The 26,173-nt window shown below is 37.4% G+C and overlaps 2 protein-coding genes across 4 annotated transcripts in view; both read left to right on the top strand.

The window, feature by feature from the left end:
- waca (WW domain containing adaptor with coiled-coil a) overlaps window positions 1-13,711 on the top strand; it is a 29,388-nt gene extending 15,677 nt beyond the window's left edge. For all 3 annotated transcript variants that reach the window (XM_066717826.1, XM_066717820.1, XM_066717832.1), the window contains 7 exons: window positions 3,991-4,242; window positions 7,940-8,062; window positions 8,779-8,927; window positions 10,059-10,177; window positions 10,823-11,012; window positions 11,122-11,249; window positions 12,027-13,711. In XM_066717826.1, the coding sequence (XP_066573923.1) occupies window positions 3,991-4,242; window positions 7,940-8,062; window positions 8,779-8,927; window positions 10,059-10,177; window positions 10,823-11,012; window positions 11,122-11,249; window positions 12,027-12,096 (1,031 nt within the window). In that variant the 3' untranslated portion in view covers window positions 12,097-13,711. The remainder of the gene's footprint in view (window positions 1-3,990; window positions 4,243-7,939; window positions 8,063-8,778; window positions 8,928-10,058; window positions 10,178-10,822; window positions 11,013-11,121; window positions 11,250-12,026) is intronic.
- A 6,125-nt stretch (window positions 13,712-19,836) lies between these two features.
- Window positions 19,837-24,478, top strand: bambia (BMP and activin membrane-bound inhibitor (Xenopus laevis) homolog a). Its single transcript, XM_066717812.1, has 3 exons — window positions 19,837-20,361; window positions 22,479-22,760; window positions 23,615-24,478. The coding sequence occupies exons 1-3, from the start codon at window positions 20,286-20,288 to the stop codon at window positions 24,031-24,033; spliced, it is 777 nt and encodes a 258-aa protein (XP_066573909.1). The 5' UTR covers window positions 19,837-20,285; the 3' UTR covers window positions 24,034-24,478.
- The last annotated feature ends 1,695 nt before the right edge of the window (window positions 24,479-26,173 follow it).

Here is a 26,173-nt window from a genome sequence, read left to right as displayed (position 1 = left end):
GGAACATGTGATTTCACTTGTTTTTGTACACCATGGACACTTTTCTGAACTGATTGCATTTGTTTTTCTGATTTTGAGTTTTTTTTTTTTTTTTTAATTCTACATAATTTTCTGTGCTAGGGATGTGTGCATGGCAGTCATCTGAATTACTTGCAGAAGCTGCCTTGAGGGGAAACTTTTTTTACATTTCATAAAATGGCAGCATTTTCTTAATGCATCAGTTTGGAACAGAACAGAAATCTGTAGGGCTTATACAAATAGCATTCTTTAATTTGGAAATGACAGGGTGCTGATGGGATATCTTGTGCATTTACAATTTTAATGTTGCTGGCCTAATTAGTCAAGGATGAGATTGCACCAAACTGATTTGTTGATGCATGCTAAAGAACTGTTTACCAAAAATCTGAGACTAAAAATGGCCATGTACCTGATTTATCAATGGATTTCCTGTCCTGTACCTTAAAGGACAGGTCCCGATGGTAAAATCATGGTTTTATGCATCTGTTATAGTGTATAAGTATGATGCATACCTCTCTTCCAGATCGAAAATCAAATTGCTTTGGGCAGATTTGTACTGGAATCTGTTGCACATATGCACACATGAGTACAGTGCAGTCAAGTTTTGAAGTACATTAAGTTTGGAACTGCCTCATAGAAGTCAATGGTATAGTTTAAATCAGACGGACTCCTGTGGCTGTAGGATCACTTATACGCCATGACTCGCTTCGCTTCAGTGCGACCAGCAGACTTTATACAGACTTTCACAGTTCGTTGTTTTGCATTTGATTGCTATGAGATCTTTCGTTTTGTTGACTTTATAGGTAGTGCTTATCCCTTCTACAACAAATATGGTAAAAGAAAAGTGACAGGGATCCCACATTTGATCTAATAAAATGTAATGGCATAAGTGCAGTAGGGTTCGGTACACCATACATCTTTCATTTACATTTGTTTCTTACTATTTTCAAAGGTTATTTATGTCACATGATGGTTGCCAATTAATTAATATGGCTTATGTTAACTGTTATGCTGCATTCATTAAGGTGTTTTTGTTTATTTCCACCCCCAATTTATCCATTGACTGAATGTGAAAGTCATGAGTTTAGAAATTCTCACAGGCGTAATTAGTTTGATTGATATTAACCAGTCTTTTAAATTATACTTCAAACTGAATCTGGGAATGCACTTGACTGTGAATTCAATAGCCTTTTAGGTTATGGCATGTGTGTCATGGAAGATCCTTCAGATTTCTCAAGCACATGTTGTAATCTAATTAAAAGGATATTTGCATATTGATTTAATGAAAAGGATTCTCCTTAAGGATGTGCGAAATGCATTAAATGGTAGAATATGAAGAGCTTTGTTACTTGGTGAGTGTGAAATTAAGTTGGAGTTTGAATGTTTAGGCAATTCTATACTTTCCAGTCAAGTTATTTCTACAAACTTAATATTGCAGTTTTCCATTTAATGAGTGGACATTTATAAAGACTGCTGTTTTTTCTTAAACATAATTTTTTGATTTCCAGAGTTCTGATTTAATTACTAGTCTGGTCTGTATTTGTAATCCAATAGTTATAAGTTTTAAATATGTATCTCTAAATGGTGGCGTATGTTGTATGTTACATGTCCATTCATAGTTAGCTTTTTGAAAAAGCTCCATCTGTTTTGGAAGATTCAAATTAACAATATAAAGGACTATGGGAGGAGCAACAGAGTTTGGGATGTGCCTTTGAAAGTGTTTCCGGCTACAATGTTTTGCTGTCTGGAAGCTTCCATCCGCCCATTGGCTATAGAAAGTTCCAGGGGAGAACCTTTGCTGTCCTTTTCAATACACGTGAGTGTGGTGTGTGACAGTGTCTGAGCCACTTGACCCCTTGAGTTTTAACCTTGTTTATTTATATACCATGAACCATTTTAAAATCTATTTTGTAAATCTATGTAATGTATTAGAAGTTAATACCAATCTAATTATCTTCGTGAACGGTTAAAGTAATGTTGAACAATACTTATCTCGTTTAGCTTAAGGAAACTAATAGTTTGAATTATGGACTTTAACTGTCAGGGACAATCTGTTTGTTAGTACATGCAATATCCTGAACACTAGTAAAGGAATATGCTGTTAACAGATTGTTAGAAACTGTGGTGAATTCAGCTTTCCAAAATATGCATTAGTTTCCTTTTAGGAAAGAAATGTATTGGAGTTGGAAATGTAATCACAGGTTATAGATCAGTTTAGTTTTAGAATGTAAAGAAAAATGTATAACTGCATTTTTGGTACATTGGAAATGTAGCATGGATCATAGTGGATAATTGGAAATTTTTATATGAATTCCTGTGCATGGGAATTTAAAATGTGTCCTTTGAGACTTTGACTTACACAAATACTTGCTTTTAATATTTTTAACCAAAATTGTTCCATTTTGAAATTAATAAAATCGTTAACTTTACTTAAATTCTGCTTTGTGCATTATACTTTTTCTATGGTAGTGGTTGGTTGCAGATTAGTTTGTGATGCCCTGGTGTCTGGAACTACTAACACCAGCATAACAAATGTAACAAATGCACTGAATCTTAATTAATGACCCAGCAGAAATCTTAGTATCTGTATGTGATTATCAAGCCAAACCTGACATTGATCTCCATGCAATTCTGCATTAGATCTTTGGGCCCATCCAAGGCATGCACACTGCTCTAGCTACTAACTTTGCTCAGTTTAGTTGTTCAAGTACCTGATCATTGATGTATTTAATGTCTCTAATGTATTACAAGCACTTGGAAATACAATTGAATATAATGGAGTTGTAGATGTATTTGAAGAATGAGCATCAGCCTTTAATACTGTTGAATAACCTACCATAGTATGTATACAACAGCACAAACTGAGAACTTGCTTCGCATTATGTGATGGAATTACAGGCAGTAGATGCATTGTATGGTGTGAAATCCAAAGCATTGCTTTTGTTTGTGATTATTTTACTCGTGTGGATGGTATACTTTAGAGCTTTATTTAGATAATTTGATTTATAATAGTTTTGGTATTCAAATTATTGTATTCATGACTTGTGCTCATGCACATTTTACACTTAATGAGAACAAAGTATTTACATGTTGCTATTCTAATGCATTGAAAATGTGAAAATGGCACAATGAGAAGGAGAATGTCAATGCTGCCTCAAGCAATGTGTGGAATATTTTCTATCGGCCTTCTTTTGCAGAGCAACCTGAAATAGTTTATATCAGACTTGAGTTTTCAGACGTGTAGCTGATTTATTATCCCTCATGGGTTGTTTGTACACGCAAATCCAATGTTTAAAAAAAAAGTGTGGTGTTGATCCCGCCTGACTTTGTTGCGTTCATGTATGTATGTACATGAAGTGAAAGATACACCCATGAAATAGCTAAAAGTTCTTTATGGGCCTTGCCCCTGGACCCCAATGGGGGCCTAATGCCCAGTTTCCACTGGCTGACGCCCCATTTCAGGCTTTCATCCCGTGAAGGTTGTGCATGTCTGTTGTACAACAGCACCACAGATACTATCAGTGTGAAGGCAAACACGATTTAGTTAGAATGAGTTAAATACAGCAGATCTGGGTTTCCCTCAAAAACATTAAGGACTGGTTTAATAAATGCATTAATTTGTCCATAAACGCCATGACTGAAACATGCACTTTAAATTATAACCTGTTGAAGCTGCTTTTACTGACAATTCAGATTTTTATATACATAATTCAAATGTAAATTGTCATGTTTTTGAGATGTTAATACTTGCTATTTGGATGGAGAAAAAACAGAGTAAACAAATGAATACTGTAGTTATTACAGAATCTCTAGTAAGGGTGCCATTAAATGACATGCATAAGTTTGATCAACTAATCAAATATATTGCAAATAGATTAACTGCAACACACCACTAGTCCAATTATGAATCTGCACACATTAACTGAAACCAAGTGAGGTTTTAATGTTCACTATTTTCTACTCTATCCACAGAATCTTCCTCTTCAGACAAGCCTACTTCCCATTCCTGTACTTCTCAGTCCTCCTCCTCCTCCTCCAGTTCAGGCCTGAACCCCTCAGGGACGCAGGCTTCAACCGCCTCCACGGTCCCAGTCTCTCCAGTCCCCCAGTCCCCAGCTCCTCCTTTGCTTCAGGACCCAAACCTCCTGAGACAGCTCCTACCAGCACTTCAGGCCACACTGCAAATCAATAATGCCAATGTGGACATGTCCAAAATAAATGAAGGTAAGACTTGTGGTTTATTTGTGTTCTAATTTCAGACTGGTATAATGTCTCATCTCAATGTCTGTAATTGGTTATTACAAGGATTGACCCCTAACAAATACTGCTGGATTATATTTTGATGCCGCACTATGTGCTTGAATGGGAAATGAACCTTTTGGAACTCAGGAGGTGAATCCAGAAGAGCTTGATTTGAGACATGGGGCTTAGTTTAGTTTTCAGCTTCTTTAAATCAGTCATGTCCTGCACTCTCCTCCCCCTGAACCAAAAAATAAACATTAGTGTTTGCATTAACACTTGATAAACCGCAGGAATGTGAAAATGAGTTTGGTGCATCCAAAGCGGTTTTAAAAAGCTGAGCTGTAAATGTCAACTAATTTATTATTTATTCAAATGTCTATCTGATATTTCACTTATTACAATTAAGTTAGAAATGCACCCTATGTGGTCACCTCTTTACTTTTTTTCAATGAGACAGCCTTAATTGGAATGTAGATTTTTATCTCCCTTTTCTGTAGCCGGCCAGAAAAGAATGTACATAGACCACCCTTTTACAGTTAGTTTATTGTTTTCAGTAATCTCTAAGGAAATTTAACGTTTATTTTTTTTGCACACTTGTAAGTTTGTTTTGGGTATGGATGTGGACTTTAACAAGTGAGTTTTTTTTTTTTTAAATATCAAAACCATGCTCATAGTATGCAGTGAAATCTTGATGGATTTCCAATGTACGAAGGAGAAATGTTCTTTATTGGCATCTTTCAAAGTTCAAAAACTCTTCAATGTGTCCTCTGTTTCAGAATCATAGACTTTGTTTTTGTCTGTTTAGTGTATCAGGTTCCAGTTTAAGCAGCGCTCAGTGATGTGATGTTTTTGTACTACCTAATTTTTAATGGTATAAATTTAATCTAATTGAATGGGGCACCACTAAAACATTTTATATAAAGGCTTCTGAACGCTTTGTCAACACATTCCTTGATTTAAGATTGTTGTGGGTCTGTCTCAATTATGCTGCATTGGTGACATTGTTTGCAAGTTATATAATAATTTGCATGTTATAGGCTTAAATGACTTGGAGTAGTTCTACTGTTAGAGTATGTTGCTATCTCGGCTGTTAAAATTAAATGGTTAAAGTTTAACCAAGATAAAAACAAGTTGAATGTAAAGCAGATAATTGTCACCAAAAGTAAAACAAAAACATGTAATTTAAGCTGGTCATCTGAGAAAACGACCCCTTGGGGGACTCCCAACACAGAAGCATTTATTGAATCGAATGGTATTTTGACTTGTATAGGTCTTTCATGTCTTTATTCAGAATTGAGTAATAGGCTTTAAATGGACATCTGCATTTTTAAATGTTTCCCCCTTGACAGCGATGGGAAGGAATAAAGTGCACTGTGAAAGCTTTTCAATTAGAACCATTGCAGTCTTTCATACCAGCTAAGCGGGGAATTCATGCTGCTGGTATGAAGGACCATTTTAAAAGCTTGACGGGTCACTTGGTCACCACCAGCCTTATGTTCCAGTATTAAGGTGTGGCATTTGTAATCTGCTAAAATTGTCCTCAGTTGGTAGGGGGCACTGAAAGGGGTTCAGAGGAATTGGTATCTGACTGTTTGGTGCACTGCAGCCGTTCTGCCATCTCTGACTCTGCCTGATGCTCTGCTACTTGCTTTCCTTTCCACCTGCAGCTCCTGCATTGTGCTCTGGAAACTGTCCCTTCTCTCAAGCATGCTACCTTTAACAACTCCTTGGGTGTATTTATCAGTGTGAGGCTCGCATAGGATTGATGTACATCTACAGGACTGTTCTTGATATAGGATTATTTCCACAAAAGGCCTTGCTAGATTCTCAGATTTGTGTAATTGTTGTCCATCTCAGTGTGTATAAAGTAGATTTGTGGTTATGGGAACATTCAGTACTGTTTGTGTTGACTTGCAAATGTATAGAACCTTTGTTTGACAAGATTTTTAGCAGCTCCTTAAAATATTTGCATAGAAATTATGTAGAACCTGTAGTGACGACAAAGATATTAGTCTTTGAAATGGGACACTTGCAGTCTGAGACTTGGTTTTGCTACCGTCATATGCCCATGTAGGATGAACTATTTTACATACATGGTTCCTTCATATTTATAATAAATGTAATGGAAGCATTATCATGGAAACTAGTATGAAATGTACCTTTTTTATGGAAGTTAGGAATGTTGGATGAAATCTCAATTTTCTCCAGCAGTCATAAATGGTGGAAAGATTTTTCAACTTGTTAACTTCATTGTAAGGAGAACTAGTGAGTGTTACCTTCGTGGGTCTTTTAAGTCTTGTGAAACAGTCTAGAAACCTTAATCATATCCCAGAGATGTGCAGATGGAGTTTAATTGAAAATGCGTACATTACTTGAAAAGGAGAGCTCAGTTCATTAAGGGGTCTGGTGGGCTGAAACCTCTAAGGTACAGTGCTTTTCTGCTGGGTAGTCCTAAATTTCCCTCTCCTAGGGAGGTAAAACTGTTGAATGGTCATGTATCAGGTTGAAGTCTAATTTAAAATCAAAGCTCAAGATTGTACTGCACAACCCAAACCACCTTTACATGACTTCTAGGGGGCTATGAAAGGAGAATAAGTAAAACTGGGGAACTTTCACCTGTTGAGAAGCTGGAGAAATTCTTCTTGACCCCATTTTCAAGATTTATCAGGCCTGTTGTATCAATTTCATCCCGTATTGATCAACACTCTTGCAGTGCAATTATTTTTTTGTTGTAACTTATTGGAGTATCATTGAAATCTGATTCAAATTAGTATACCTTAAGACTTTCATGTGTTCATTTTGAGGTTGTAATCTCCCCAATGTTCAAAGTTTACTAGATATTAAAATGTTTGGAGAAAAACAAAACTAGAACCTACTGTGCTAGTATTTACAAAAGAGACCCTGCAAACATTTGTATTTGGGGAAAGATGCAAAGCGAAGACTGTAGAATAGCATATATTGTAGTTTTAATATTACACAATTGGATTAAAGGACACTTGCAGGACTTTTAAGGCTAGGCTTTGATGCATGCCAGTGTGAATTTAGTATAGTTCCTACTGCCTTTTAAATATACTTTTAAAATAAGTTAATTCTTAAGTTACGGCTCTTCATATAATCTAATAGATTGCATTCTTTCCAAGCAGTGTTTTCCTGTCCAACACCATGGTCAGTTTGGCATGGTTGTTCCCATGCTGTATTGCACTTCTGTCTTTTGAGCCATGCAGGGAAAAAGAGGCATGCATCGATGTTCGTTCTTACATACGGTTGCCTTGTTTTAGTGTAGTTTAATGTAATAGTTTTTTTTTTGTTTTTTTTCTTTTGTATCCCACAGTTTACGTGTGTATACACCGTATTATAGGGAAAGTATTTAAAAAAAAAATTTTCTTGATTTTTAGTGTATTTCTCCAATGCCTCTCATTGTTATCTTTTTACAGATTAACAAAATACAACTCTATATGAAACTGAAGAAAACTGGTGAATATGCCAGTATCACATTTAAAATCGAGATGCTCAAATAAGAGTCCACAGTATTTGAAAATATTTTTAGTTTGCGATGGATCCGGTTTTAAGTCCATAATCTGAACTAATAACTCTTAATGTAGAACGCTGCTTGACTTGTGAAGGCAAAAATCTACTTCATGCATCTCTTGTTTCTGTGTTTTGTTTTTCCCCCCTTTAGTTCTTACAGCTGCTGTCACACAAGCTTCATTACAGTCTATGCTTCATAAGATTCTCACAGCTGGACCATCTGCTTTCAACATCACTACTTTGCTTTCCCAAGCTGCTCAGCTGTCTACACAAGGTATGGCTGCAATTGAAATTGTTCAAAGTTAAGGTTTAGTTCGTGAACTAGTCTTTCTGTAGATTTCAGCAGTTCAATAGGATGTGTGCAAGATTTACTAGTTTTAAATTGAGTTTCTGAAGGCTATTATAAAACTAAAATGTATATTCACCAATGCAGCAATTTCCTCGGTCTGATGAAATGTTTTACACCACAACACATGTAAAAGACCTCTGATGTAGACAGTGCTTTTGTACCCTTCCATGGTTTGGCACTTTCTTCAATGAGATGATCAATGTCTGGTGTTTTAATGGTTGAAAGGGTCCAGCAGGTTATTGCTTCAGTGTTTCTTTTTCTAGAAAATTGAAGTATTAAGGTATTAAGTGTATATTTTGTAATTGTATGATAATTATATACTAAGCCTATAAAAGACAATTTTCAAGGCTGCTGCAGCTAACTGCTACTTAACAAACTAACCCTTTCTATTAATAAAGTAAATTTACCTGCAAGGGCATGTCCACTACTTGATTTGTTTATATTCTTGTCATGGTGTTCAAGAAACAAATGCTTTCTTTTGAAATTCATATAAACTGCTGAAAGCCACTTTTCTAATCTATTTGTTAAAGTTTTTGATTTGGACCACAGGTGGTCATAAAAATGGTCTGTCAAGTTTATATTTGAAAAGTTGTGTGCTCAACTTTCTCTTCTTTTGTTTCCTTTCTGAATGTGTATAACAGCCCAGCAGTCTAATCAGTCCCCAATGTCCTTAACGTCAGACGCCTCATCACCAAGATCATATGTATCTCCTAGAATAAGCACGCCACAGACAAATACAGTTCCAATAAAACCCCTGATAAACACACCGCCAGTATCGTCACAGCCAAAGGTAAGCTATTGATTTCCACATTAGGCAATTTCTTTCACTTTGAAGTTTTCTCCTTATTCTCTCATACCAGGGCTGCATCCCAAATTGCACACTTGCTTCCTTGTTCCCTTCCCTTGCATGGTGGAAGTACTACAGTGGCCATCTTAAGGGCTGTCCCAATCCCTCAGGGATCGAGTGAAGGAGCCTAATCGAGCTTTTTGAGCCCTTCAATGCTCCCTTCGGCGGAGTGTACAAAAGAGTACACTTATGCGGAAGTGTTTTAGCACTGAAGTCCCAGAACTCCTTGCATTAAAGGTGGAGACGAGTCAATTGGGAAAATATGGCAGCTGTGGCTGTATATAAATGTAATGCTAGCTAGACAGTTGTAGAAATTGTTAAATTATGCATTCAGGAAATTATAATATAGATAATGTATTATATAATTGTGATTTAAATGTACGATTAAAAAGTTCAGCCAAAAACTTTTCAGCACCTATCAATTAATTACTGAAGTAGTATCCTATAAAATGAGCAAACTATGTATTTCAATATTTTAATGAAATACAGAGACCGATGACAAGAAAAGACTGCGTAGGTACTTTTTCGGGCAAAGGCAGAAAGGCGCTGAATGCCGACGCTGAAGTGTGTCCCATTGAACGTTTTTAGCTTCACCCTACACCCTCGCTCACTCAAGTGCACACTGTGACGTCAATACAACGTCACGCGAAGCGTACATTAATCGAACGGCGTAGGGAGCAAGTGTGCGATTTGGGACGCAGCCCAGTTCTCTAAATGTGAAACAAAGAATTGTGGGTAACTTGTTCCATGCCGTGATTTTTCTTCTCCCTTGTAGTAAATCTCATCAGTATTTAGCTTGCCCTGGACCCATTGGACAGGCCCTCAAGTACTTTCCTTTTCTTCTGATCTTCTAGGCACTAAACTTATTTCAGCCATTGTTAACTCGCTGTGAGGATAGTTGTATATAAGTGGACATTTGAGAGGATACTGAAGGGTATCATGAGCTTTGTTTCTTAAAATTGTCCCCAGAATAAAGCCAATGTCAACAAGGAAGACTTTCCACTTTAAAATGGGGGGCTAAAGCCATCAGGAAGACTAGACATATTTCAACATTGTTGTCTTGTATGGTTTCAGGTTAGTACGCCGGTAGTGAAACAAGGACCAGTTCAACAGCCAATACCTCAGCAGCCTGTTCCTGCTGATAAGCAACATGGGCATGAACCCGCCTCTCCTCGCAGTCTTCAGAGGTCAAGGTAATACAACCTGCTTGTTGCTTGCGTAGAAGTTAAAAGCTTTTTTTGATTTCTATATGTTGGACTCATTCCCAAATCTTTTTTCCTTATCTGTGTGAATTTTACAGAAATTAATCGACATCTGGCTCATGACAATATTGTGGCAATATTACATCAAAACATTGTGCAAATCTCCTTTAAAATTAACTGTAAATAAAGCTTCCTTCTAGTATGCATGCCTTTTTTTTTAACCTGGTTTCAGGATTTTGTTTGATTTTGTCTGATTTGATCTTATTTGTTGTACCACCATCTTCTGGTACATTTTAGAACTGCACTGCAAGTTTAGTTTACTTTCATACCAACCATAGTTAATTTTACAGTATCCTTTTATGTGTCAGTCTCCCTCTCTCATCCTGAAATAGGTTTAAAACAAAAAGTCTTCCCAGAACCAAGTCTAAGGAGTTGATTTCTTATAACTGTAAGAATTTTTTTCCCCAAGTCGGTCTGTGAAATTCATTACCATTTATATCGGGCAAATTGAGCATGTCATGGTGATGCATGTGGTTATACCAGGGAAAGTGAAGCAGGTGTTCATGCAAGCTGAAGGGTTAGGTTTTTACTTTGATTTCTTGGTTTTGATTTCCCTCCTGTCCCCTCTCTCCACAGCAGTCAGAGGAGTCCTTCACCAGGTCCAAATCACATCTCTAGCAGCAGTGCATCTTCAGGTACACAGTCTGTACCACAGAGTGCGTCTGCCAGGCCCACGTGCACCTTCACACCCACGCTAGCAGCACACTTCAATGAAAATCTCATCAAACATGTTCAAGGGTGGCCTGCAGACCATGCAGAGAAACAGGTACAGTAGTGCTTCTGATTGTCCTTTATTTTATTTTTTGTACTTTTCATGAAAAGTGAAATTAGATTATGAACTGGATGGACTAATGTGTGCCTAATGACTCTTGCAGGCATCGCGATTACGTGAAGAAGCCCACAACATGGGGAGCATCTATATGTCGGAAATTTGTACTGAGCTAAAAAATTTAAGATCTCTAGTTCGAGTATGTGAAATTCAGGCAACATTGCGTGAGCAACGGTAAGACTCTCTTCTTTATAGTTTTCATAAAGGATTTGGGAATTTGGTGAAATGCAATATGTTTAAGGCTTCAGGATACTCAAGTTGAATCTATTGGTTCAAACGATAAATTGCATTGTTCAGCTTGATTTTTATTAGCATTCCTAAAAGTATACATTAAAAGTGAACGCTCAGTGTGTGAAAAAGGTGACCATTATTTCCAAGTTTTATGCGTGCTGATCAGCCCAAAGAATACAAACAAATCTCACTAAGCCAGGTATGATTTTTAAATTTAGCAGGTTTATATTTTTTATAATGGTGTAGTCTTTTCTGTAGCTGCCATTCCATATTAAGTTATGCAGGTGCACAGATCATGATTTTCTATGCTACATGTAAGGTTTGAAGTGAACCCGTTGTGTAGCACATTCTTTGGCAATTCACTCTGCTGTTTCCCATGAAGAGCCTTTTTGTGTTCTGTACCATAATATAAATTTGACAATGGTTTCCAGAAGTAACTGTTTATGACCAGAACTACAAGAACTATTGGTCAAATGGTGTCCCATGTTAAATTTGAACAAAATGCTTTAGGAGTGGACACCCACTACTATCTTAAATCCTGTACTTTCCAATACTGTTATGAAAATATTGTACTGAATTACATGTCATTAATGGTCTGCTTTTTAATCTGAATTGTAATGCTACCCAACTCTTTTGCATGTGCTTTCAGTTTTCGCTTCTATAGTTTATATGGTTTGATGTATGCTTTTCTCTCATAAGTTTTTTTGCTTTTCTCTCCAGGATACTATTTTTGAGACAACAAATTAAAGAACTTGAAAAGTTGAAGAATCAGAATTCCTTTATGGTTTGAGAACTTGAGGAAAATTGCACATGGGTGGAGTCCAAGAACTGTTATTCTGTGCCCAGTCTTAACACTTTTGAGCTGCAGTTCGGTAGGCTTTGGACCGTTGGGCTGGGCAAGGAAAGTAAGGCAGGGGAGGGGGAAATGATTTGAAGGGTGATACAAGGTATGGTTTGTAAAACTCTTGAAATGTAGATTTCTTGTAGATGTATTCATGTTGTAAATATGTTTTGTAGAGTGAAGCCATGGGAAGCCATGCTTATTGGAGCTTTCACATCCAAACTAATCGATGCTGAGGTGGCTAAGTACCTAGCCTTTTACATGTTAACTTGTCTGCAAACTTTAGCTTTTGTTAATAGATCGGTGAACCATTGCCTCGAGCATGCTTTATATCTGCATGGAATGGTGGCGAGATGTAAATTAATGAAAAGTCTGGTTGGTTTGATTTTATTAAGGTAAGGAGGATTATTATTTAACCTTTTGTTTGAGCAAGATGTAAAAGGGTTTGAGCACAAATAGATGGCTCAATGATGGAAGCCTCTCCTTTAGAAGGCTTGGCATGTCTCGATGCAATGGTTCAAGGGTCTGTTTTTATCATCCAGTGATCCTGTATTACATAGATTTAATACCAGTGCCTGATGGTGTGCAATTAAAGCTGCAGCACCTTGGAACAGTTTGGTCAAAGAACACAACCATAAGAGATCTAATTCCAACCACCCTGTGTAGAACAGCGCTACATCAACCGGCTCCATTGCAGGGCAGTTTTTAGTTTTTTATGCCCCATTTGTTTTTGTTTTTCAGCTGCTTTTTTTTTTTTTTTTTTTTTTTTTTTTTAACTGTACATTTTAACACTTTGAGGTTGTTTTCAAGGTACCTTGGCTCAACCCCGATTTTTTCATTCCGGTGTACAGTTCTTAAAGAAATTGTATTAAAAGTTGCAGTGATTACTACTATATCCAATATCTTGTATACATAAATTATTGCTACATCTTTTCATTTGCACCCTGTAAGGAGGGAATGAAAGTGCTTCTGGGACACGTTTAGGGCACTGAAATGCAGCCCGGGTGATAGAAGCCCACTTGGCAGGGTTGGGGCATTGAGAAGACAAGGTCAAATGTGAAATGTATGTATTGTAATAAACATGCTAAAAAAAAAAAAAAAAAAAAAAGGAAAAAAAGAGCACTGGTTGTTGTTCATTTTATTTAGCTACTGCTTATTGGAAGCGGGAATGCCCAGGGAATATTTCAATCTGAGCCATCCTTGTTGAAAATCTTTACCTTGCACTCCCCACCCTCTTGTTTTTGTTTTGTTTTCTAAGATACTGTACTGAATTTTATTTTTTTAAAGGAGAAGGAAATTCAACAAGGATGAGCTGGACCTCTCTCCTGTGATCGCCCTTTGTGTTGTCTTGGCTTTCTTGTCCTGCGAGGACTTTCCTTTCGACTGGGTGTTTGTATGTGTTGTAGCGAACTGTGCAAGTCCGGTGCTGACCGCTGTTCTCCACCATCACAACGCGCAAGTCTGTGTAACTGGAGCGTACCACTGTTCAGAAATGGTGGAAGAGCTCAGCTTTGTATATTGTTTCCTAAAGTATATAAAAAATAAAAACTATGCTACCACAGGATTCATTTGCCTTTTTATGTTTTGTTTTTTAATGAAGTTGCATCAGAAAGGCCCTTCCTGGCAAATGGACTTTCACTTTCCCTTGTGATAAGATCTTCAGTTGACATGGCAAATGTATTTCAAAGTTTTCACATTTGTGTACCCCTTATTGTCAGAATGCCTTTTTTCAGACTGAGTTAATGTCCCTCTGTATTAACTAATGAACCTGATATATAAATAAAATTGTGGCATCAGAAACCATAGATTAGTGATGATGGGGGAAATAGTCTACTTGTTTTTCATAGCCTGTGTGGCAATTCTCATAAATTGGTAAAATGCTAAAACAAAATGAAAAGTTGTACAAGGTTTAATAAAAAAATAAATGCATTTCTAACACTTTTTGAAAGGGGTAGCGCTAAAGCTACTGCAAAGTGTCGGCTGATGTTTTATAATCCTAAAGGAACAGTTTCTTAAAAAAAAAAAAAAAAAAAAGCTTTATAGCATTCAGCCTTTGCATTTTCCGATTTTTCCTGTTTAAACACACAAGTACTCCAGAGCTTGTGTATTTGATCTCAAAAGCTCTTTTTAGTTTGGAAACCATGCCTTCAGTTGAGCAATACCTTATTTTCACTACTTCATTTGTTTTAAATAAAATAAATAGGCTGCTACAGCTCTTGTATGAACATAAAATACGGTGAGTTCAGGGTCCGGCTGCCCTGAAGGAGACTGCTGGAGGCCCGGAGATGCTGGAGGTCCTGCCTGGAGTGCCAGAGTGGAGAAGATTCTGCTGTTTTGGGGGGGATCCCTCAATGTGCTAGAATTTTTTTTTTTTTTCTTGAATGCTGTGAATTAATTTGCAGTCTGTATATATCAATATATTTTTGTTTTGGATTAATTCTTTACAAATACTGTACATGATGGAAGTGAAATTGAACTTTATATTAAAAAAAAAAAAAAAAATTAAACTTTTTCCTCTGAAAAGGTTTTTGTTTTTTATTAAACACTTAAACATGGCTATATGAAATCTCCCTGATCTCATAAATACCATTTCAGGTGTTTGATATTCAATGTTACAATGTATTCAATTGTCTTTTAGGAGTTGCCTTATGAATATAAAAGCAGTTCACACAGCTGCTTTATCATTTCAGTTGAGCTTTTTCTTGGTCTGATGTTTATTAAAAATATACTCGCTTGTACAGAGTTGTAAGGTACTTTGATTTTGAGACTTGGCACATAATGAGTCATTTTGCAACCATAATGGTAGTGATTGTTTAAAGATGTAACTAAGTGATCTGTGGTTTGATTGCACTTTGATTAGTTGCAATATTGTGCTCTAACATGGCAACGTTAACACAGCCACAGAAGTAAAATTATAATTATTTTGTATGTATAATGTAACAATTTTGTATGTATACATTGATTAAAAAATATTTATTACCTGAAAATCATTACTCATTCAACTACAGTTTTGATACAGTGATAATAGCATTATCAAAGATTCAGTGTGTTTCAAACCTTAGAAGACAATGTAGCATTCATTTGCAGAAAGTTTAAACCACAAACTAGCTGGAAAAAAGTTTGGGAAGTTAAATGTAAGAGTGGACATTTGGGTATCATCAGGGTAAAGCAGTTCCAAGAGAACCATTTGATGCAGTTATGTTAGTTTGAGGGCTGTGACAGACTTTTATAGATGTCTGCCCTGAAGGGGCAAATAGGAAACAAAAATAGTATTTTTATAGTACATAGTACAATAGGATAACTATCCAAAGCACATCAAAGCTCAACCAAATATAATATTTGTGTTATTAACTCATGACAATGGTTCTCATCTATAACTTGGAGAGGCTAGAGAGGTTCTCATCATGAATCCCTCCTCCAGCCATTGAAAGAAAAAAGCATGTGCCTTCCTGGGGATTTCAGAGCCAAAGGAGATTGCTTTAAACAAATTACTGTGGTGTGAATAATCTGAATAATTTTAATGTAATGTATGTGAAAGATTTTTGAAAGACAGATATGTAAGATCTACCTGTAGATCTGTGATGCGGTGTGACCCAGTATGATTTTTGGTCTCCATCACGCCTATAACCATGGTTCAGGGTTCAAAGATGGCTTAACTTTTGTCCTCTTGTTTATTGGTCCTCCTCAGTAGCAATCTGTTAGTGTATTTGCACTCAGGAATACCTCACTTGTTTCTGCTGTACATTCATTTAACTTGAGATATGAATGAACTACCATGAATTATATTACATTCTCAGATCCCTGTTTCCTTCTGTAATAAGCCAATTTCATCATAATAATCAAAATTAAAGAAGCCTGATGTGTATTTTGTTACACTTCTTGTAAAACCATTTTTTTTTTTGCAGTATGAAAAATGTGTGTCTGTGGGAAGAAAAACCTTGACTGCTGTGGTATTGTAGGATGGAAATCGAGAAACACTGCATATTATTTAAATATAAGTATATTCTCCATCAGCAAGCTGCAGATGCATGACTGCATATTCTAATTGACCAGCAAGGGGCACCATTGTGTCAGTTTCCATCATCATTTGTCAGTACAGCAATAAATAACATGGAAGTTGATTGTTCCCAATAAAAAAAGAGGAAGGCTTCAATTCCTGCTTTTATTATAAGGACATGTGAAATGTCCTTGTAGTGTGTGGGTGGAGGGTTCAGGTGGACATGCCACCACCCAGTCTAGTCTGTGTGGGAGAATGATCAATGCGTGTCTCGTCAGGGGCTTCTGTCTCAGGTGTAGTGTCTCCATTAGCAGTTATTTGACAAGCCTGTGGAGAATTGATCGTTTACATCCTAAACAAAGGGTTGTCTCACTGGGGGTGCTGTATTCAGAATTGGTTTGTGAAAGTGTCTCTTTGGCAGCACAAAGCAATTAGAGGGCATTTAACAGCCCAGGCTCCTCTTAGGCTAGTGTCCTGCTCGCACCTTTTTAAAAAGCCCTGTTTAAAGCATTGAATTTAAAATGAATCCAGTTTCACAGCATTTTCTACTTTTCTTAATCTGTGAATCTGCATAGAGAGGGCTTTTGTTTTGTTGTTGTTTGTTTTGGGTTTTTGAGACAGGCATGTTAAAAGGGAGAAGTAAATGGAAATGAAACTGAATTTACCGGAGTGAAAATTAGAAATGGATTATATGAATTAATTTATATTGTTCTGGAAATACAACCTCCATGCTAGAAAATGTGTTTTCACATTTTCTGAAGAGCAGAATTTGAACAGAACCGCATGAGTGAAACAATATATAATGATTTAAAAGTCATGCTTTGTTGCCTTATTGTCAGCAGAATATCCTTTTTTGGTGACAATTATAGCTGTATATACACTAAGCTTGGTGTGATACCTGTATATTCACTATTCAGCTCTCATAGGCTGCAATTTGCTAATCCTACAACGTGTACCTTGTTGCATTTTCTATGTATATGGTTAATAAATTATCATTGTTCCTTTCTGTCTTGTGTTTCATATTTCCAACGGTAGTGTAAGTATGAATGGTATACCTTATGAGGCCACCAGATGGCAACATTAAATTGCAAAACTTGCAATATGATTGAGCAAATGACAGCTCTTATAGCCATGGCATGTAGTAGTGTCATAAACTACGGTGTGTGGCCGTATTGGTCACAATATTATAATAGTCAAGATTAAATTGTACGAATTGTGCTGAAAATAATAATTAGAATTGTGATGCGTCTGCCTTCTATAAAGAAAGTGTATAACGTTAGCCAACATACATTGATTGCAGAGGATTGTTTCATAAGAGCAACATGAAGGAGGCCCAGCTGATAAAGACCGGAGAGATCATTGTGGGAGGAAAGACATGTCGTCTCCCAGACAAGGATCTCGTGTTTGTACTATCAGCAGCTGACAGCCCTCTGCCCTGCACTCACATGTGCGCCAAGGTTTCTGTTGAGAGAGAGAGAGAGAGAGAGAGAGAGAGAGAGAGAGAGAGAGAGAGAGAGAGAGAGAGAGAGAGAGAGAGAGAGAGAGAGAGAGAGAGAGAGAGAGAGAGAGAGAGAGAGAGAGAGAGAGAGAGAGAGAGAGAGAGAGAGAGAGAGAGAGACGCAGACTACATGTAATTAAGGATTATGCAGCCAGGCGTTTGCAAGAGCGACATAAGGCCTATGGTGTATTTAGGAAACCTTAGGGTGGATGATGCAAAGCAGATCTGGAGCTGGCGCCTCGGCGTCATTACCTACAATTACAATAATTGCTGCCTATCCAGTTATTTTTGCATACATACAGAAATGTGCCTTTAAGGGGAATTTTTGTCTTCACCTTTTGACACTGGTGATGACCATCTATCTATACTGCATAGTTTTACCATCTGCATCTGTACTGATTTGCTCAGCGCTACACCACATAAACGCAATTAAAAAACAATGAATCATTCAAGACCTAGATAGTACCATTACTACTACTAAATAATAATAATAATAATAATAATAATAATAATAATAATAATAATAATAATACTGGACGACATTTTTAGAAACTATTTAGCTTAGATAAACGCCCAGAGGCAGAGATATTGCAAACATGTCAATATAGTGTTTCGTTAAAATGTGAAACGCATGTGACTTAAATATAGTTAAATACACTGAATATATATATATATATATATATATATATATATATATATATATATATATATATATATATATGAGCATTACTTATTAATGATAATTGCTTTGCCCTCCCTGCTGAATTATCCGCAACATCCAGGAGTTGCCTGCTATGTGTTTCTGTTCAAGTATCAGAGAATCTCTTGAGTTATTTTTATTTGCTGTGGTTTCTTCTTCGCTTTAGACAATCTGGAGAAGGTCCTTCTTCTTCCCAAGGCTGCAGACAGTACACTAACAAAGCAATCAACATATCAGAGGAGATCGGGCTGGGTTTGATATCGATCAGACGGCTGTGTGTTTTGCATGGGGTTGTTTGGGGGATAATTGAGTGTCAGTCTCTGTCTGTGTCGTCTCGGTGGCGCCATGTGCTTTTTTGGATTGCTAATTTCGCCAACCGCCTGGCTGCTCCGCCTACAGCATCCACTCGCACAGCGCCAGTCAAGAGGATCCCCGAGTTGCTCTCCAAACTCAACCCGGAGAACTGGTTTAACCTCCAGTGCGGACCCGGCTGACCTCTGCCAGTGCTGTCAGCCTCCTCCTCGTTTCCCTCTGGTCTTCACATTTACTTCTACATTTACTTATATAATTAAAACAAATTAAATAATGAAAAATACACAAATTAAACAAAACACCAGAGAGACCAGTAAGACCTAATTTAATACAATGTGGTTTCATGATTACATTTTATATCACTTCAGTTCACAGCAGGTCGGTTATCACGTTATCTTAAAGTCGCAATAGATATGTTCTCATCTGGTAGACAATCTCATCTGGTAGTAAACTAGCTGTGTTTTTTTTTCATATTTTATTTTATGGCTGGCATATTTAAAACTGGTGTGCGGAGCCAGTACTTGTCATTGTTTTATCAATCACTAATTTAGTCAATTAAAGAGCAGATAAACTCATTTTAAGGATTATTCGTTATACTTTCTCTCCAAAGTGTAGCCGACATTCATAAGAATTCACAGCATTCCGATGGAATTCAACACTTGTAAGATATAATAAGGTAAAGAGCATGATGGAGGTTCATATATATTAAATGTATTATTTTGAATGTGTACTTTTATGTTAATAATTGTAAGCCTTATATTCATTTTCTACTTGGAAGTCATTACTTTGATTAATAATGATAATTGTGAAAACAAATGTAAAACAAACAGTTTGTATTTAATTTGCTTTAGCCTACACATTTTATATATATATATATATATATATATATATATATATATATATATATATATATATATCGTATTTTTGTGAATGCACACTTAAGAATACAGGCTACAAAAAAACAGGAATGAGAACTTCAATTATCTGTGCCTGACGTCACAGGCTCCAGAATTCTTCGTACTTGCCTGAAGTGGGAGGAACCAAGAGCCATTAGAACACAGCGAGAACCAATCGCATCTACGAAAGTGGCCAATATGTAAATCTTGGGAGTTACCAGCCAATGGGCGGCGGGATGGGAGGAGCTATAGTTAGGTTGCGCCGTGGAGCCCATATTTGCGGCGCAGCCCGCAGTCAGTGAAGAGCGCAGCTGCAGCGGGACGGCACTCTGCGCAGGGCTGCGATTTGTGGGATTATCTTTTTATTTTTTAAATACACAGTCGCTTGAAAGGAATTACATGTTTTTGTTGGGGACTCCTCTGACTGCGAGAACTTATTTATTTGCTTGATATACGAGGAATGTGTGTGTTTCAGTCCATGCCACCGTTATTAGACTGTTAGCGAAGTTACGCGTTGGCTAGTCTTAACTTCAATGCAGTTTTTAATAGTGACCGGGCGGAGTTTTTTTGCTTTAATTTTGGTCATGCTTTTTCTCTCCCTGTCGGAGGATTGCGCCGATACCCTGTAAGGAAACCAATGCATTTGGGGGTATTAATGCAGCTGTGAAAACCAGGTTTACCGCTGAGGACCTAGCGACCAGAGAGTGGACTTGAATGTGAAGCAATTTTTCGTAAATGGATCGCCATCCCAGTTTCATTTCCATTTGGCTGCAACTGGAACTGTGTGCCATGGCTGTGCTTCTCACAAAAGGTAAAGCATGGATTTAATGTAACTGTGCCCTGGCTGTACGTCTTATAAAATACTTTTCCTGCCTATAAAATAGAAATAAAATAGTCCATACTGTTCTGCTGTAATTGATCGTTTTTATGAGGATGGATGCAAGAAAAGTAGAATGAAGACGGGAGACTGCACTGGTATGAGAGGTTTGAATCACTGATTACAGTCACACTTAAGAAAGGTTACAGTCCCACATTTTGAATTGAACCGTAAAGCATCATCTTGCAGTTTTCTGATCAAACTTGCCCTTGACTCCCATCCCAAACCACCAGCTTTCTTGTTCAGTCTTTGTTACAATACCTGACAGCGATTGCTTCCTTGTTGGTGTCCTTTTTGGACATGTGCACCTCCGTGGCAAGTGCCCATCTTTACATTGGAAACTCCTAAATATGGACGGAAATGTGCATCCTGCCAAGCCAAAACAGTGGTTATTAAATATACCCATTTGAGCGTTTACAGTTTTAATGCTCAGGTTGTCTGATGCACATGCACTGATTAAAGACTTTCACAGACCTAATGGCAGTGAATCAAAATCCCCAGAAAATACAATTTCATGTGCAATGGTTCTTAGTTTGCGTAAAATGGATTTGCACCATCTTCTCGTTTTAAGTTGTAACCTTTGTTTGTGCCTTTCACTGAGCTCTAGGTATGAGGTTCAGATGTGCTGCTGTTTATTTTGGGGAAGGAGGTGTATAATTAGCTCTAAATAAGAGATTTGCAGGCGCTGGAGAGACGGGCCCCATCAAAGGCGCGCTGATGGTGACTGATGGGGAGTCAGATACTGAAAGTATGCGCCTGATACTGAGATAATTAGGGGATCCAGGACTTACTGCCGCAATTCACTGAAATGGGCTTGGAAAAGCCTGCAGCCATGTTGACAAAAACTGACTAGAAGTCATTATAATCCTTGGAGGCGACTTATAATCTATACATATTTTGGGTTGACCATATACATGCGTTTTAAATTGGAATACAAACCCACCCAGCTCATCATTTTGATAGTTTTCTTTAGTCTTGGTCTTTATCTATCCCTGATACGGACAGTCTCTTTTTCTTGTCTTGTCACCTCAGCTTGCTTTCCACCTGAAATATGAGCCCTTGTTTGTGTGCATGTTTTCAGTTGTATACGTCCGGACACAATGGCCATTAGGGTGGGATAGACGGCGACCCCTCTCCAAATTGCCGCAGCTTATTTATTTTTCCGGGAAAGGTAGTTTCTTTTTTGTTTTTGTGTGTATGTAGTCCATTTTACTGTAACTTTCGTAGCTTCTTTTTTTAGTTTGAGCATTGATGTAATGTTTTATTAATATTGATATTATTGAACAGACCGCTGGGATGGAGCCGCGCTGCTCAGTAGAGGCTCCTCTCTGTGTCAAATCAATGTCATCTCTCTCGTTTATGGAGCTGAAATCTCAATATTTCCCCCATTCAGACCACAAAGTTAGCTTGCGTGCAAATTGGAAAAGGCGACTCCTGCGCAGCCCTTTCACCCCCTTTTTACGAGTTTCCATCTGGGTGGAAGGAGATTGACTTTGGCAAACAAACCACTCATTATAAAGCTACACGGTTCCTGTTTTATAATACTGAATACAAGGGGCCTTTTGCACGAAAAGCTCTTAAAGTAGTAGGTAGATTTTCTAAAAGATCTAAACTTAATGTCATACCAACATTTCAAGCTCTGAAGTTGGGAGATGATTGTATCACTTCTCTGGATGTTGGAAGTAGGACTTTCTTAAATTAACCCTTGACTGATTGATTTGGAAATTGTTTATCCCAAGAAGTTCATTCTGGCAGACTCTGTGTGTGGCTCTGGATTATTACACACTGTTGGGAAGACATGCTTAAAACCTATATTCACGATTATAATGTGTATTTGAATTAATAAAATAGATTTATTGTTGCCTTGTTTAAGATGAGGGAATTAAGCAAAAGTGAACCAAAATAGGCTCTTGCATGTCTCTGAAGTGTTGCAGTAATTTGGTTGTCTTGGTGAAAATAAGTTTTCTGGGGGGCAAACTAATTTTCTTTGATATTGAATTGACTTGTAGAAATGGCTGAAATGTGACTAATGTTCTTTCTCTTCCCCCCAGGAGAGATAAGGTGTTACTGTGATGCTCCTCACTGCGTGGCCACAGGCTACATGTGTAAGTCGGAACTGAACGCCTGCTTCACCAGACTGCTGGACCCTCGCAACACCAACTCGCCCCTCACCCACGGTTGCTTGGACTCCTTCTCCAACACGGCTGAAGTTTGCCATGCAAAGACCATCGAGGATTTCACGGGCAGCTCCTCCAGGCTCGAATGCTGTCACGACGATATGTGCAATTACAGGGGGCTGCACGACCTCTCGCATACCAGAGGCGACACTTCAGGTAAAAGCAAACAAACGCTGTGATTGAAACACTGGGTTTAACCTTTTTAGATGTACAAGTTGTCTCTTACAGAATATTTTTTAGCTTTTTCAACATGAAAGAAAAAGCTACTTGATTTTGAAAGTACAGTTTAGTTTACTAGTTTCTAGATCTTGATACTATATTATGGTTGAGTTTGGTGCCTTTCACACAGTAATCCACAGTTCCCGCATTGTGGACTGTAGATCCAGTCTTCGTCATTTCATGCACCTTTAAACAGTGGCTAGTGAATTGTGAAAATGTTCCTGAAACAACATGGCTTACCATTACTTCAATCAAATCTTCTCAATTGTGATGCATTGCTGTGGGTGTGCATCTTATTTCTAGCTCTTGATTTACACATTTAACAGAGGAAGGTGTTTGAAATGAAAAAAATAAATAAATACAGGATTAACCTAAATAAGTCGCAGACCATACTGATGACGGCATTATTAACAGAAATGTGTAACAAGCTCAGGGTTATCCTATTTTTTGATTGAATAGAACAGTTAGTTCAATGTGATTTTTTTTAACGCTAGGATGTTTTGAGAACATTGCTATACAACTTGTGGGTGTAGCAATTTTTCACTGTATCAAGTGGTCTCCTCATTGGAAACAAAGACTTTGTTTATATATATATATATATATATATATATATATATATATATATATATATATATATATATATTACTTGTTTGTGGTGTTTGTGAAGTTGTAATTGTGAAAGGTTGGCCTGGGATGTTCTACACATTCAATGGTTTGACTGGATTGTTTGTGTTATTTGAAATGCATTCAGGTGGAAATGCATGCAACTAATCAATCAATTTGTTTGTTAGAACATGGAACAAGGTACCAGCCAGAGAACAGCAGGAACCTCATCACCAGAGTCCAGGAGTTGGCCTCAGCGAAGGAGGTGTGGTTCAGGGCGGCAGTGATCGCAGTGCCCATTGCCGGGGGACTCATACTTGTTCTTCTCATCATGCTTGCCCTGCGGATGCTCCGCAGCGAGAACAAGAGACTGCAGGACCAGAGGCAGCAGATGTTGTCCCGCTTACACTACAGTTTCCACGGACACCACACCAAGAAGGGCCACGTGGCCAAACTGGACTTGGAGTGCATGGTGCCGGTAACAGGCCATGAGAACTGCTGTATGACCTGCGACAAAATGCGCCAGTCGGACCTCAGCAATGACAAAATACTGTCTCTTGTTCACTGGGGAACGTACAGTGGCCACGGGAAGCTGGAGTTTGTATGATCCTCTTTCAAATGGCTAGAACTTTTTCTCTTTTTGTTAATTTTTTTTTTTTTTTTTTAATAGGGAAAAAAAAAAAAAGATTGCAAACCTTGTGGTTTTGCCCAGGAGCACTTTACTTGAAATAAAGACTAATTGATGAGGAGCTGTAATTTAAAACAGGAAGGGGGGCGGGGGGGAAGCTCTGCTTAGACCCAGAGGATCCTGGACTTTTACTGATCGCTGAAGGATTCCAAATTTTTATCTTATTTGCACATTTGTATAAAAATAGGTTGTTTTGCTTTAACAAAGCTAAATAGAAGAAATTCTCACTGACACCAGGGTACAAAAGACACAGAGGAGTTGAAAAGAATAAAGTGTAAACTGCATAGTTACACACTCTCCTCTGTGTATGGTTCTTGATTCAGTTTATTGTAAAGATTTAAATATATATTTTTTTGTCGGATAATCCGTTGGTTTTGGTGTGTTTCTTATCTTTTGTTTGACTTGAAGGTTCTCTTCCCTCCTTTTCTGCAAGAATATGCAAAGCTGGTAATTTTGGTGGTTTGTGAAGGAACAAAGGGTAAAAGTAAATATTGGTCATATATTGCTAGACTAATGAGGACCTTTGTACTCCTTAAATATCTTTCTTACTGAACATACACACACACACACACACACACACATACAATTGAGTAAACCTAGAGTATGGATGATCTTCAGGGCCAACTCTTTATGGGCAATTCTAATTAAATATCCTGTTCCTTGCAATTCAGAATAAGCTGTTTTCTAAAGGTTTTTCCTAAAGTAAATTTATATTTTGTGTGTCCCGATATTTGAATTCCAGTAGGATTTAATCTCATTCTTTCAATATTCTATTTCTCGTGGCTATAGTAGCTTTCCTAATTCCCCACCTTTTTTATTTCAACCTACAACCACAGCTTAAAATGCTTTTGAATTTCAGCAAAAACATTTAATTTGAAATGTGGGGAGATTACTTTATATGGTGTTGGGAGTTAAAGATGTAAAAAAAAACCCCCAAAAACAAGGGAAGCCAATAAACTCTAAAATGAGGTAGGTCATTCTGGTCATGTGGTTTATTTTGAGAACACTGGATTTACAAACCTATACTAGTGTCACTGTGAAGTGTCTAAAAATGAAGTGGGAAAACCATTTGAATTTATATGATGGATAAAAATCTCTGCAAAGAAAGAAATAACTGGAATTTGTGTGATTTCTGCTGTAATATATGATAATTGTTCTGCACCTTGTATACAAAGATGGCTTGGACTAGTTTTTCTCCAGGATTGAGGCTGTATTACTGGCATGGTGATTCATTAAGAACCCAAACTACAAAGTCATTTGTAGCCCTGGAAGCGTTACAGAGTTTTAAGTTGTTACAGTAGCTCTACAAATCTGAGTGACTCATTCTTGAACTACCTCCAAAGGTCAGATTTTTGCACTTCAAACAGCTCTTGCAAGCAACAGCTGGATTTATCCTGGAAGAAGTAGTAGTATTTATTTTATATCCATAATGTGTGTAAGCCCTTCCACTCAATTTCTCTGCATGTGCCTTTTCCTGCCCCTGCACTTTGCTGCAGTGCCTGCCTACATAGGTAATCATTTAGGCAGTGAATATATACACCACTTTCCTGCACTGTCCTGTGTGTCAGGGTTAGCCCCCTTTTTTGCTGATAACAGCTTTGAAATGGAAATAAGTGGACTGTCAAGCATACAAACATGCACTTTGGGATGTGTGATGTGTCTGCTGTGTTTGGGTGCAACTTTAAAAAATGGCTATTTTGGATCTGTTTATTAGATGAAAACGTCATACTTTAATCAGGGTAGCAACATGTTGAACTTTTATTTGAATGAGTTTCAGTATCTGCTTTTGAAAGAATAAATTAGCATTCATATTTAAACATTAAATTGTGAATGGAAAAGGTTGTAAGTTGAGTATGTAAAAAGGTTTTGAAAATATATATTTCAGTGGCCTCAATGTGGTTTGGTGTAGGTTTCCTGTGATCATTATTAGAAGATTAATTAGATAAACCCACCAAAAACATTAAACAATGAATTCTTGTGTTACCAGTTTTGGTGGGTGGTAACCTCTACACTGCCAATAATGGCAGTTGTCATAATAATTGTGATCACCATCAGTAAT

This window comes from Amia ocellicauda, chromosome 2 (genome assembly GCF_036373705.1).
Source record: "Amia ocellicauda isolate fAmiCal2 chromosome 2, fAmiCal2.hap1, whole genome shotgun sequence".
NCBI lineage: Eukaryota > Metazoa > Chordata > Actinopteri > Amiiformes > Amiidae > Amia > Amia ocellicauda.
The sequence above is the reverse complement of the archived record's forward strand: the minus strand, read 5'-3'. Positions and strand labels throughout refer to the sequence as shown.

Bases quoted from the DNA above. Each gene is read 5' to 3' on its own strand.
- bambia (XM_066717812.1), top strand. From the start codon at position 20,286: ATGGATCGCCATCCCAGTTTCATTTCCATTTGGCTGCAACTGGAACTG. The intron at 20,362-22,478 runs GTAAAGCATGGA...TCTTCCCCCCAG, and splicing joins GGCTGTGCTTCTCACAAAAG to GAGAGATAAGGTGTTACTGT. The intron at 22,761-23,614 runs GTAAAAGCAAAC...TTTGTTTGTTAG, and splicing joins TACCAGAGGCGACACTTCAG to AACATGGAACAAGGTACCAG.